The 12500-nt window shown below is 56.8% G+C and overlaps 1 protein-coding gene and 1 long non-coding RNA gene across 16 annotated transcripts in view; both read right to left on the bottom strand.

Moving 5' to 3' along the window:
- LOC127922505 (uncharacterized) overlaps window positions 1-9728 on the bottom strand; it is a 10820-nt gene extending 1092 nt beyond the window's left edge. Inside the window, exons 1-2 of the long non-coding RNA XR_008111567.1 lie at window positions 8555-9728; window positions 1513-1593 (exon numbers count right to left, since the gene is read on the bottom strand). This is a non-coding gene — a long non-coding RNA (uncharacterized LOC127922505). The remainder of the gene's footprint in view (window positions 1-1512; window positions 1594-8554) is intronic.
- Window positions 1-12500, bottom strand: part of LOC127922504 (tuberin-like) — a 52697-nt gene that overhangs the window by 25314 nt on the left and 14883 nt on the right. For all 15 annotated transcript variants that reach the window (XM_052506372.1, XM_052506364.1, XM_052506359.1 and 12 more), the window contains exons 10-12: window positions 11577-11680; window positions 11131-11212; window positions 10876-11031 (exon numbers count right to left, since the gene is read on the bottom strand). In XM_052506372.1, coding sequence (XP_052362332.1) covers window positions 10876-11031; window positions 11131-11212; window positions 11577-11680 — 342 coding nt within the window. The remainder of the gene's footprint in view (window positions 1-10875; window positions 11032-11130; window positions 11213-11576; window positions 11681-12500) is intronic.

The following is a 12500-nucleotide window of genomic DNA, read 5'->3' as shown; positions in this document are numbered from 1 at the left end:
GTGTCTCCTACCCTCCAGGAGGCTGGTGAAGTGGTGTGTGTGTGTCTCCTACCCTCCAGGAGGCTGGTGAAGTGGTGTGTGTGTGTGTGTCTCCTACCCTCCAGGAGGCTGGTGAAGTGGTGTGTGTGTGTGTCCCTACCCTCCAGGAGGCTGGTGAAGTGGTGTGTGGAGGCTGTGTGTCTCCTACCCTCCAGGAGGCTGGTGAAGTGGTGTGTGTGTGTCTCCTACCCTCCCAGGAGGCTGGTGAAGTGGTGTGTGTGTCCCTACCCTCCAGGAGGCTGGTGAAGTGGTGTGTGTGTCTCCTACCCTCCAGGAGGCTGGTGAAGTGGTGTGTGTGTCTCCTACCCTCCAGGAGGCTGGTGAAGTGTGTGTGTGTGTCAGGAGGCTGGTGAAGTGGTGTGTGTGTGTCTCCTACCCTCCAGGAGGCTGGTGAAGTGGTGTGTGTGTGTGTGTCTCCTACCCTCCAGGAGGCTGGTGAAGTGGTGTGTGTGTCTCCTACCTCCTCCAGGAGGCTGGTGAAGTGGTGTGTGTGTGTCTCCTACCCTCCAGGAGGCTGGTGAAGTGGTGTGTGTGTGTGTCTCCTACCCTCCAGGAGGCTGGTGAAGTGGTGTGTGTGTGTCTCCTACCTCCAGGAGGCTGGTGAAGTGGTGTGTGTGTGTCTCCTACCTCCAGGAGGCTGGTGAAGTGGTGTGTGTGTGTCCTCTACCCTCCAGGAGGCTGGTGAAGTGGTGTGTGTGTGTGTCTCCTACCCTCCAGGAGGCTGGTGAAGTGGTGTGTGTGTGTCTCCTACCCTCCAGGAGGCTGGTGAAGTGGTGTGTGTGTGTGTCTCCTACCCTCCAGGAGGCTGGTGAAGTGGTGTGTGTGTGTGTGTCTCCTACCCTCCAGGAGGCTGGTGAAGTGGTGTGTGTGTGGAGGCTGGTGAAGTGGTGTGTGTCTCCTACCCTCCAGGAGGCTGGTGAAGTGGTGTGTGTGGAGGCTGGTGTCTCCTACCCTCCAGGAGGCTGGTGAAGTGGTGTGTGTGTCTCCTACCCTCCAGGAGGCTGGTGAAGTGGTGTGTGTGTCTCCTACCCTCCAGGAGGCTGGTGAAGTGGTGTGTGTCTCCTCCTACCCTCCAGGAGGCTGGTGAAGTGGTGTGTGTCTCCTACCTCCAGGAGGCTGGTGAAGTGGTGTGTGTGTCCTCCCTCCAGGAGGCTGGTGAAGTGGTGTGTGTGTCTCCTCCCCTCCAGGAGGCTGGTGAAGTGGTGTGTGTGTCTCCTGTCCAGGAGGCTGGTGAAGTGGTGTGTGTGTCTCCTACCCTCCAGGAGGCTGGTGAAGTGGTGTGTGTGTGTGTCTCCTACCCTCCAGGAGGCTGGTGAAGTGGTGTGTGTGTGTGTGTGTCTCCTACCCTCCAGGAGGCTGGTGAAGTGGTGTGTGTGTGTGTCTCCTACCCTCCAGGAGGCTGGTGAAGTGGTGTGTGTGTGTGTGTGTCTCCTACCTCCAGGAGGCTGGTGAAGTGGTGTGTGTGTCTCCTACCTCCAGGAGGCTGGTGAAGTGGTGTGTGTGTCTCCTACCCTCCAGGAGGCTGGTGAAGTGGTGTGTGTGTGTGTCTCCTACCTCCAGGAGGCTGGTGAAGTGGTGTGTGTGTCTCCTACCCTCCAGGAGGCTGGTGAAGTGGTGTGTGTGTCTCCCTCCAGGAGGCTGGTGAAGTGGTGTGTGTGTCTCTGAAGTGGTACCCTCCAGGAGGCTGGTGAAGTGTGGTGTGTGTCTCCTACCCTCCAGGAGGCTGGTGAAGTGGTGTGTGTGTCTCCCTACCCTCCAGGAGGCTGGTGAAGTGGTGTGTGTGTCTCCTACCCTCCAGGAGGCCGGTGAAGTGGTGTGTGTGTCTCCCTACCTCCAGGAGGCCGGTGAAGTGGTGTGTGTGTCTCCTACCCTCCAGGAGGCTGGTGAAGTGGTGTGTGTGTCTCCAGGGCCGGTGAAGTGGTGTGTGTGTCCTCCAGGAGGCTGGTGAAGTGGTGTGTGTGTCTCCTACCCTCCAGGAGGCTGGTGAAGTGTGTGTGTGTCTCCTACCCTCCAGGAGGCTGGTGAAGTGGTGTGTGTGTCTCCTACCTCCAGGAGGCTGGTGAAGTGGTGTGTGTGTCTCCTACCCTCCAGGAGGCTGGTGAAGTGGTGTGTGTCCCTACCCTCCAGGAGGCTGGTGAAGTGGTGTGTCTCCTACCCTCCAGGAGGCTGGTGAAGTGGTGTGTCCAGGAGGCCGTGTGTGTGTGTCTCCTACCCTCCAGGAGGCTGGTGAAGTGGTGTGTGTGTGTGTGTGTCTCCTACCCTCCAGGAGGCTGGTGAAGTGGTGTGTGTGTGTCCCTACCCTCCAGGAGGCTGGTGAAGTGGTGTGTGTGTGTGTGTGTGTCTCCTACCCTCCAGGAGGCTGGTGAAGTGGTGTGTGTGTGTGTGTGTGTCTCCTACCCTCCAGGAGGCTGGTGAAGTGGTGTGTGTGTGTGTGTGTGTGTCTCCTACCCTCCAGGAGGCTGGTGAAGTGTGTGTGTGGAGGCTGGTGAAGTGGTGTGTGTGTCTCCTGTCCCCTCCAGGAGGCTGGTGAAGTGGTGTGTGTGTGTGTCTCCTACCCTCCAGGAGGCTGGTGAAGTGGTGTGTGTGTGTCTCCTACCCTCCAGGAGGCTGGTGAAGTGTGTGTGTGTGTGTGTGTGTCTCCTACCCTCCAGGAGGCTGGTGAAGTGGTGTGTGTGTGTGTGTGTCTCCTACCCTCCAGGAGGCTGGTGAAGTGGTGTGTGTGTGTGTGTGTGTCTCCTACCCTCCAGGAGGCTGGTGAAGTGGTGTGTGTGTGTGTGTCTCCTACCCTCCAGGAGGCTGGTGAAGTGGTGTGTGTGTGTGTGTGTGTGTCTCCTACCCTCCAGGAGGCTGGTGAAGTGGTGTGTGTGTGTGTCCAGGAGGCTGGTGAAGTGGTGTGTGTCTCCTACCCTCCAGGAGGCTGGTGAAGTGGTGTGTGTGTGTGTGTGTGTCTCCTACCCTCCAGGAGGCTGGTGAAGTGGTGTGTGTGTGTGTGTGTGTGTCTCCTACCCTCCAGGAGGCTGGTGAAGTGGTGTGTGTGTGTGTGTGTGTCTCCTACCCTCCAGGAGGCTGGTGAAGTGGTGTGTGTGTGTGTGTCTCTGCCCTCCAGGAGGCTGGTGAAGTGGTGTGTGTGTGTGTGTGTGTCTCCTACCCTCCAGGAGGCTGGTGAAGTGGTGTGTGTGTGTGTGTGTCTCCTACCCTCCAGGAGGCTGGTGAAGTGGTGTGTGTGTGTGTGTCTCCTACCCTCCAGGAGGCTGGTGAAGTGGTGTGTGTGTGTGTGTCTCCTACCCTCCAGGAGGCTGGTGAAGTGGTGTGTGTGTGTCTCCTACCCTCCAGGAGGCTGGTGAAGTGGTGTGTGTGTGTGTCTCCTACCCTCCAGGAGGCTGGTGAAGTGGTGTGTGTGTGTGTGTGTCTCCTACCCTCCAGGAGGCTGGTGAAGTGGTGTGTGTGTGTGTGTGTCTCCTACCCTCCAGGAGGCTGGTGAAGTGGTGTGTGTGTGTGTGTGTCTCTACCCTCCAGGAGGCTGGTGAAGTGGTGTGTGTGTGTGTGTGTCTCCTACCCTCCAGGAGGCTGGTGAAGTGGTGTGTGTGTGTCTCCTACCCTCCAGGAGGCTGGTGAAGGAGTGTGTGTGTGTGTGTGTCTCTACCCTCCAGGAGGCTGGTGAAGTGGTGTGTGTGTGTGTGTCTCCCCTCCAGGAGGCTGGTGAAGTGGTGTGTGTGTGTGTGTGTGTGTCTCCTACCCTCCAGGAGGCTGGTGAAGTGGTGTGTGTGTGTGTGTCTCCCTACCCTCCAGGAGGCTGGTGAAGTGGTGTGTGTGTGTGTGTGTCTCCTACCCTCCAGGAGGCTGGTGAAGTGGTGTGTGTGTGTCTCCTACCCTCCAGGAGGCTGGTGAAGTGGTGTGTGTGTGTGTGTGTCTCTCCTACCTCCAGGAGGCTGGTGAAGTGGTGTGTGTGTGTCTCCTACCTCCAGGAGGCTGGTGAAGTGGTGTGTGTGTGTGTGTCTCCTACCTCCAGGAGGCTGGTGAAGTGGTGTGTGTGTGTGTGTCTCCTACCCTCCAGGAGGCTGGTGAAGTGGTGTGTGTGTGTGTGTGTCTCCTACCCTCCAGGAGGCTGGTGAAGTGGTGTGTGTGTGTGTGTGTCTCCTACCCTCCAGGAGGCTGGTGAAGTGGTGTGTGTGTGTCCAGGAGGCTGGTGTGGTCCTACCCTCCAGGAGGCTGGTGAAGTGGTGTGTGTGTGTGTGTGTCTCCTACCCTCCAGGAGGCTGGTGAAGTGGTGTGTGTGTGTGTGTGTGTGTCTCCTACCCTCCAGGAGGCTGGTGAAGTGGTGTGTGTGTGTGTGTCTCCTACCCTCCAGGAGGCTGGTGAAGTGGTGTGTGTGTGTGTGTGTGGTCCTCCCTCCAGGAGGCTGGTGAAGTGGTGTGTGTGTGTGTGTCTCCTACCCTCCAGGAGGCTGGTGAAGTGGTGTGTGTGTGTGTGTGTCTCCTACCCTCCAGGAGGCTGGTGAAGTGGTGTGTGTGTGTGTGTGTCTCCTACCCTCCAGGAGGCTGGTGAAGTGGTGTGTGTGTGTGTGTGTGTGTCTCCTACCCTCCAGGAGGCTGGTGAAGTGGTGTGTGTGTGTGTGTGTCTCCTACCCTCCAGGAGGCTGGTGAAGTGGTGTGTGTGTGTGTGTGTCTCCTACCCTCCAGGAGGCTGGTGAAGTGGTGTGTGTGTGTGTGTGTCTCCTACCCTCCAGGAGGCTGGTGAAGTGGTGTGTGTGTGTGTGTGTGTGTCTCCTACCCTCCAGGAGGCTGGTGAAGTGGTGTGTGTGTGTGTGTGTCCCTACCCTCCAGGAGGCTGGTGAAGTGGTGTGTGTGTGTGTGGAGGCTGGTGAAGTGGTGTGTGTGTGTGTCTCCCTACCCTCCAGGAGGCTGGTGAAGTGGTGTGTGTGTGTGTCTCCTACCCTCCAGGAGGCTGGTGAAGTGGTGTGTGTGTGTGTGTGTGTGTCTCCTACCCTCCAGGAGGCTGGTGAAGTGGTGTGTGTGTGTGTGTGTGTCTCCGACCCTCCAGGAGGCTGGTGAAGTGGTGTGTGTGTGTGTGTGTCTCCTACCCTCCAGGAGGCTGGTGAAGTGGTGTGTGTGTGTGTGTGTGTGTCTCCTACCCTCCAGGAGGCTGGTGAAGTGGTGTGTGTGTGTCTCACCCTCCAGGAGGCTGGTGAAGTGGTGTGTGGTGAAGTGGTGTGTTGTGTGTGTGTCTCCTACCCTCCAGGAGGCTGGTGAAGTGTGTGTGTGTGTGTGTCTCCTACCCTCCAGGAGGCTGGTGAAGTGGTGTGTGTGTGTGTGTGTGTCTCCTGCCCTCCAGGAGGCTGGTGAAGTGGTGTGTGTGTGTGTCCTACCTCCAGGAGGCTGGTGAAGTGGTGTGTGTGTGTGTGTCTCCTACCCTCCAGGAGGCTGGTGAAGTGGTGTGTGTGTGTGTCTCCTACCCTCCAGGAGGCTGGTGAAGTGGTGTGTGTGTGTGTGTCTCCTACCCTCCAGGAGGCTGGTGAAGTGGTGTGTGTGTGTCCCTACCCTCCAGGAGGCTGGTGAAGTGGTGTGTGTGTGTCTCCTACCCTCCAGGAGGCTGGTGAAGTGGTGTGTGTGTGTGTGTCCTACCCTCCAGGAGGCTGGTGAAGTGGTGTGTGTGTGTGTGTGTCCTACCCTCCAGGAGGCTGGTGAAGTGGTGTGTGTGTGTGTGTGTGTGTGTGTGTCTCCTACCCTCCAGGAGGCTGGTGAAGTGGTGTGTGTGTCTCCTACCCTCCAGGAGGCTGGTGAAGTGGTGTGTGTGTGTCTCCTACCCTCCAGGAGGCTGGTGAAGTGGTGTGTGTGTCTCCTACCCTCCAGGAGGCTGGTGAAGTGGTGTGTGTGTGTGTGTCTCCTACCCCTAAGAATCCAGGAGGCTGGTGAAGTGGTGTGTGTGTGTCTCCTACCCTCCAGGAGGCTGGTGAAGTGGTGTGTGTGTGTGTCCCTACCCTCCAGGAGGCTGGTGAAGTGGTGTGTGTGTGTGTCTCCTCCCTCCAGGAGGCTGGTGAAGTGGTGTGTGTGTGTGGAGGCTGTGAAGTGGTGTGTGTGTGTCTCTACCCTCCAGGAGGCTGGTGAAGTGGTGTGTGTGTGTCTCCTACCCTCCAGGAGGCTGGTGAAGTGGTGTGTGTGTGTCTCCTACCCTCCAGGAGGCTGGTGAAGTGGTGTGTGTGTGTCTCCTACCCTCCAGGAGGCTGGTGAAGTGGTGTGTGTCTCCTACCCTCCAGGAGGCTGGTGAAGTGGTGTGTGTGTGTGTGGAGGCTGGTGAAGTGGTGTGTGTCTCCTACCCTCCAGGAGGCTGGTGAAGTGGTGTGTGTGTGTCTCCTACCCTCCAGGAGGCTAGTGGTGTGTCCCTCCAGGAGGCTGGTGAAGTGGTGTGTGTGTGTGTCTCCTACCCTCCAGGAGGCTGGTGAAGTGGTGTGTGTGTGTCCTACCCTCCAGGAGGCTGGTGAAGTGGTGTGTGTGTGTGTGTGTGTCTCCCTCCAGGAGGCTGGTGAAGTGGTGTGTGTGTGTGTGTGTCCTACCCTCCAGGAGGCTGGTGAAGTGGTGTGTGTGTGTGTGTGTCTCCTACCCTCCAGGAGGCTGGTGAAGTGGTGTGTGTGTGTCTCCTACCCTCCAGGAGGCTGGTGAAGTGGTGTGTGTGTCCTCCCTCCAGGAGGCTGGTGAAGTGGTGTGTGTGTGTGTGTCCCTCCAGGAGGCTGGTGAAGTGGTGTGTGTGTGTGTGTCTCCTACCCTCCAGGAGGCTGGTGAAGTGGTGTGTGTGTGTGTCTCCTACCCTCCAGGAGGCTGGTGAAGTGGTGTGTGTGTGTGGAGGCTGGTGAAGTCTCCCACCCTCCAGGAGGCTGGTGAAGTGGTGTGTGTGTGTGTGTGTGTGTGTCTCCTACCCTCCAGGAGGCTGGTGAAGTGGTGTGTGTGTGTGTGTCTCCTACCCTCCAGGAGGCTGGTGAAGTGGTGTGTGTGTGTGTCTCCTACCCTCCAGGAGGCTGGTGAAGTGGTGTGTGTGTGTGTGTCCCTACCCTCCAGGAGGCTGGTGAAGTGGTGTGTGTGTGTGTGTCTCCTACCCTCCAGGAGGCTGGTGAAGTGGTGTGTGTGTGTGTGTGTCTCCTACCCTCCAGGAGGCTGGTGAAGTGGTGTGTGTGTGTGTGAAGTGTGTGTGTCTCATACCCTCCAGGAGGCTGGTGAAGTGGTGTGTGTGTGTGTGTCTCCTACCCTCCAGGAGGCTGGTGAAGTGGTGTGTGTGTGTCCTCCAGGAGGCTGGTGAAGTGGTGTGTGTGTGTCTCCTACCCTCCAGGAGGCTGGTGAAGTGGTGTGTGTGTGTGTCTCCTACCCTCCAGGAGGCTGGTGAAGTGGTGTGTGTGTGTGTGTGTGTCTCCTACCCTCCAGGAGGCTGGTGAAGTGGTGTGTGTGTGTCTCCTACCCTCCAGGAGGCTGGTGAAGTGGTGTGTGTGTGGAGGCTGTGTGAAGTGGTGTGTGTCTCCTACCCTCCAGGAAGGCTGGTGTGTGTGTGTGTGTGTGTCTCCTACCCTCCAGGAGGCTGGTGAAGTGGTGTGTGTGTGTCTCCTACCCTCCAGGAGGCTGGTGAAGTGGTGTGTGTGTGTGTGTGTCTCCAGTGGTGTGTGTCCCTCCAGGAGGCTGGTGAAGTGGTGTGTGTGTGTGTCCCTCCAGGAGGCTGGTGAAGTGGTGTGTGTGTGTGTGTGTGTCTCCTACCCTCCAGGAGGCTGGTGAAGTGGTGTGTGTGTGTGTGTCTCCTACCCTCCAGGAGGCTGGTGAAGTGGTGTGTGTGTGTGTCTCCTACCCTCCAGGAGGCTGGTGAAGTGGTGTGTGTGTCTCCTACCCTCCAGGAGGCTGGTGAAGTGGTGTGTGTGTCTCCTACCCTCCAGGAGGCTGGTGAAGTGGTGTGTGTGTGTGTCTCCTACCCTCCAGGAGGCTGGTGAAGTGGTGTGTGTGTGTGTGTCTCCTACCCTCCAGGAGGCTGGTGAAGTGGTGTGTGTGTGTCTCCTACCCTCCAGGAGGCTGGTGAAGTGGTGTGTGTGTCTCCTACCTCCAGGAGGCTGGTGAAGTGGTGTGTGTGTCTCCTCCAGGAGGCTGGTGAAGTGGTGTGTGTGTCTCCTACCCTCCAGGAGGCTGGTGAAGTGGTGTGTGTCTCCTACCCTCCAGGAGGCTGGTGAAGTGGTGTGTGTGTGTCTCCTACCCTGCAGGAGGCCGGTGAAGTGGTGTGTGTGTCTCCTACCTGCAGGAGGCCGGTGAAGTGGTGTGTGTGTGAAGTGGTGTGTGTGTGTCTCCTACCCTGCAGGAGGCCGGTGAAGTGGTGTGTGTGTCTCCTACCCTGCAGGAGGCCGGTGAAGTGGTGTGTGTGTCTCCTACCCTCCAGGAGGCTGGTGAAGTGGTGTGTGTGTCTCCTACCCTCCAGGAGGCTGGTGAAGTGGTGTGTGTGTGTCTCCTACCCTCCAGGAGGCTGGTGAAGTGGTGTGTGTGTGTGTGTCTCCTACCCTCCAGGAGGCTGGTGAAGTGGTGTGTGTGTGTGTCTCCTACCCTCCAGGAGGCTGGTGAAGTGGTGTGTGTGTGTGTCTCCTACCCTCCAGGAGGCTGGTGAAGTGGTGTGTGTGTGTGTGTCTCCTACCCTCCAGGAGGCTGGTGAAGTGGTGTGTGTGTCTCCTACCCTCCAGGAGGCTGGTGAAGTGGTGTGTGTGTCTCCTACCCTCCAGGAGGCTGGTGAAGTGGTGTGTGTGTCTCCTACCCTCCAGGAGGCTGGTGAAGTGGTGTGTGTGTCTCCTACCCTCCAGGAGGCCGGTGAAGTGGTGTGTGTGTCTCCTACCCTGCAGGAGGCCGGTGAAGTGGTGTGTGTGTCTCCTACCCTGCAGGAGGCCGGTGAAGTGGTGTGTGTGTCTCCTACCCTGCAGGAGGCCGGTGAAGTGGTGTGTGTGTCTCCTACCCTGCAGGAGGCCGGTGAAGTGGTGTGTGTGTGTCTCCTACCGTGCAGGAGGCTGGTGAAGTGGTGTGTGTGTGTCTCCTACCGTGCAGGAGGCTGGTGAAGTGGTGTGTGTGTGTGTCTCCTACCCTCCAGGAGGCCGGTGAAGTGGTGTGTGTGTCTCCTACCCTCCAGGAGGCTGGTGAAGTGGTGTGTGTGTGTGTGTCTCCTACCCTCCAGGAGGCCGGTGAAGTGGTGTGTGTGTCTCCTACCCTGCAGGAGGCTGGTGAAGTGGTGTGTGTGTGTGTCTCCTACCGTGCAGGAGGCTGGTGAAGTGGTGTGTGTGTGTGTGTCTCCTACCGTGCAGGAGGCTGGTGAAGTGGTGTGTGTGTGTGTCTCCTACCCTGCAGGATGCTGGTGAAGTGGTGTGTGTGTGTATCCTACCCTGCAGGAGGCTGGTGAAGTGGTGTGTGTGTATCCTACCCTGCAGGAGGCTGGTGAAGTGGTGTGTGTGTATCCTACCCTCCACTGGCTTCCAGTTGAAGCTCGCATCCGCTACAAGACCATGGTGCTTGCCTACGGAGCTGTGAGGGGAACGGCACCTCAGTACCTCCAGGCTCTGATCAGGCCCTACACCCAAACAAGGGCACTGCGTTCATCCACCTCTGGCCTGCTCGCCTCCCTACCACTGAGGAAGTACAGTTCCCGCTCAGCCCAGTCAAAACTGTTCGCTGCTCTGGCCCCCAATGGTGGAACAAACACCCTCACGACGCCAGGACAGCGGAGTCAATCACCACCTTCCGGAGACACCTGAAACCCCACCTCTTTAAGGAATACCTAGGATAGGATAAAGTAATCCCTCTCACCCCCCCTTAAAAGATTTAGATGCACTACTGTTCCACTGGATGTCATAAGGTGAATGCACCAATTTGTAAGTCGCTCTGGATAAGAGCGTCTGCTAAATGACTTAAATGTAATGTAAATGTGAAGTGGTGTGTGTCTCCTACCCTCCAGGAGACTGGTGTGAAGTGGTGTGTGTGTCTCCTACCCTCCAGGAGGATGGTGAAGTGGTGTGTGTGTCTCCTACCCTCCAGGAGGCTGGTGAAGTGGTGTGTGTGTCTCCTACCCTCCAGGAGGCTGGTGAAGTGGTGTGTGTGTGTGTCTCCTACCCTCCAGGAGGCTGGTGAAGTGGTGTGTGTGTCTCCTACCCTGCAGGAGGCTGGTGAAGTGGTGTGTGTGTCTCCTACCCTGCAGGAGGCTGGTGTGAAGTGGTGTGTGTGTCTCTCCTACCCTGCAGGAGGCTGGTGTGAAGTGGTGTGTGTGTGTCTCCTACCCTGCAGGAGGCTGGTGTGAAGTGGTGTGTGTGTCTCCTACCCTCCAGGAGGCTGGTGAAGTGGTGTGTGTCTCCTACCCTCCAGGAGGCTGGTGAAGTGGTGTGTGTGTCTCCTACCCTCCAGGAGGCTGGTGAAGTGGTGTGTGTCTCCTACCCTCTGAATGATGTCCAGGAGGCTGGTGAAGTGGTGTGTGTGTCTCCTACCCTCCAGGAGGCTGGTGAAGTGGTGTGTGTCTCCTACCCTAAGAATGATGTCCAGGAGGCTGGTGAAGTGGTGTGTGCGTATCCTACCCTCCAGGAGGCTGGTGAAGTGGTGTGTGCGTATCCTACCCTCCAGGAGGCTGGTGAAGTGGTGTGTGTCTCCTACCCTCCAGGAGGCTGGTGAAGTGGTGTGTGTGTCTCCTACCCTCTGAATGATGTCCAGGAGGCTGGTGAAGTGGTGTGTGCGTATCCTACCCTCCAGGAGGCTGGTGAAGTGGTGTGTGTCTCCTACCCTCCAGGAGGCTGGTGAAGTGGTGTGTGTGTCTCCTACCCTCCAGGAGGCTGGTGAAGTGGTGTGTGTCTCCTACCCTCTGAATGATGTCCAGGAGGCTGGTGAAGTGGTGTGTACTACAGCTCTCAGCCAGGTCCACCAGTAGCTGGGTAGCCTGTCTCCTCACAGCCAGGTCTCTGTCCTCTGCTATCCCACTGAGCTGAGGAACCACCACCACCTCAATCAGCTCCTCCTGGGAAGGAGAAGACAGAATGAACACGCAGGGAGAGATGGAGAGAACAGGAGAGGGACTGAAGGAGAATAGTTTGATGGTGAGTGAGTGGGTGAGTACCTCGTAGAGCTGGCGGTTGGTGCTGAGGACAAAGGAGAGGATGTGAAGCACTTTGATCCTGATCACACTACGACTCTCATTCCTGGGGGGGGAGAGAGAGAGAGAGAGAGAGAGAGAGAGAGAGAGAGAGACACAGAAAGAGAGAGAGAGACACACAGAAAGAGAGAGAGAGAGAGAGAGAGACACACAGAAAGAGAGAGAGAGAGAGAGAGAGAGAAAGAAAGAGAGAGAGAAAGAGAGAGAGACACACACAGAAAGAGAGAGAGAGAGAGAGAGAGACTCAGAGAAGCAGTTTAACACACTTTCTTTCCCTAAATAATGTTCAACATAAGACGGGAATGACAATCACTCAACGGGCACCTATAACAACTTTTAGTTTGGTTTTTGTTTCCATGGCGACTGCCTGTTTTGGTATCCGTGGCGACCATACAGCACTATACAGTTACCTAAAGAACTTCTCCATAAGGCGGTGTAGGCTCTGGATCCACCCATCTTTAGCTGGCTGGATGGACTGGGCCCGGTACGATATCAGAGTCAGCACCGACGCATCCTGATGACATCACAACAACAACTCCTTACAAGAACAATGGAAGACAAAGTGAAGGCAAATAACAGACATCACACAGACTGTCAGACACAGGGAAAAAAAGAGAGAGAGAAGGGCTGATGAGAGGAGGAAAGGAGAAGAGGAAAGGAGAAGAGGAAAGGAGAAGAGGGGGAAGAAGAGGAAAGGAGAAGAGGAAAGGAGAAGAGGAGGAAGAAGAGGAAAGGAGAAGAGGAAAGGAGAAGAGGAGGAAGAAGAGGAAAGGAGAAGAGGAAAGGAGAAGAGGAGGAAGAAGAGGAAAGGAGAAGAGGAAAGGAGAAGAGGGGGAAGAAGAGGGGGAAGAAGAGGAAAGGAGAAGAGGGGGAAGAAGAGGAAAGGAGAAGAGGAAAGGAGAAGAGGAGGAAGAAGAGGAAAGGAGAAGAAGAGGAAAGGAGAAGAAGAGGAAAGGAGAAGAGGGGGAAGAAGAGGAAAGGAGAAGAGGAAAGGAGAAGAGGAGGAAGAAGAGGAGGAAAGGAGAAGAGGAGGAAGAGGAGGAAAGGAGAAGAGGAGGAAGAGGAGGAAAGGAGAAGTGGAGGAAGAGGAGGAAAGGAGAAGTGGAGGAAGAAGAGGAAAGGAGAAGAGGAAAGGAGAAGAGGGGGAAGAAGAGGAAAGGAGAAGAGGAAAGGAGAAGAGGAGGAAGAAGAGGAAAGGAGAAGAGGGGGAAGAAGAGGAAAGGAGAAGAGGAAAGGAGAAGAGGAGGAAGAAGAGGAAAGGAGAAGAAGAGGAAAGGAGAAGAAGAGGAAAGGAGAAGAAGAGGAAAGGAGAAGAGGAAAGGAGAAGAGGGGGA

Source organism: Oncorhynchus keta, unplaced genomic scaffold, assembly GCF_023373465.1.
Source record: "Oncorhynchus keta strain PuntledgeMale-10-30-2019 unplaced genomic scaffold, Oket_V2 Un_contig_26008_pilon_pilon, whole genome shotgun sequence".
NCBI classification, from domain to species: Eukaryota; Metazoa; Chordata; class Actinopteri; order Salmoniformes; family Salmonidae; genus Oncorhynchus; species Oncorhynchus keta.
The sequence above is the reverse complement of the archived record's forward strand: the minus strand, read 5'-3'. Positions and strand labels throughout refer to the sequence as shown.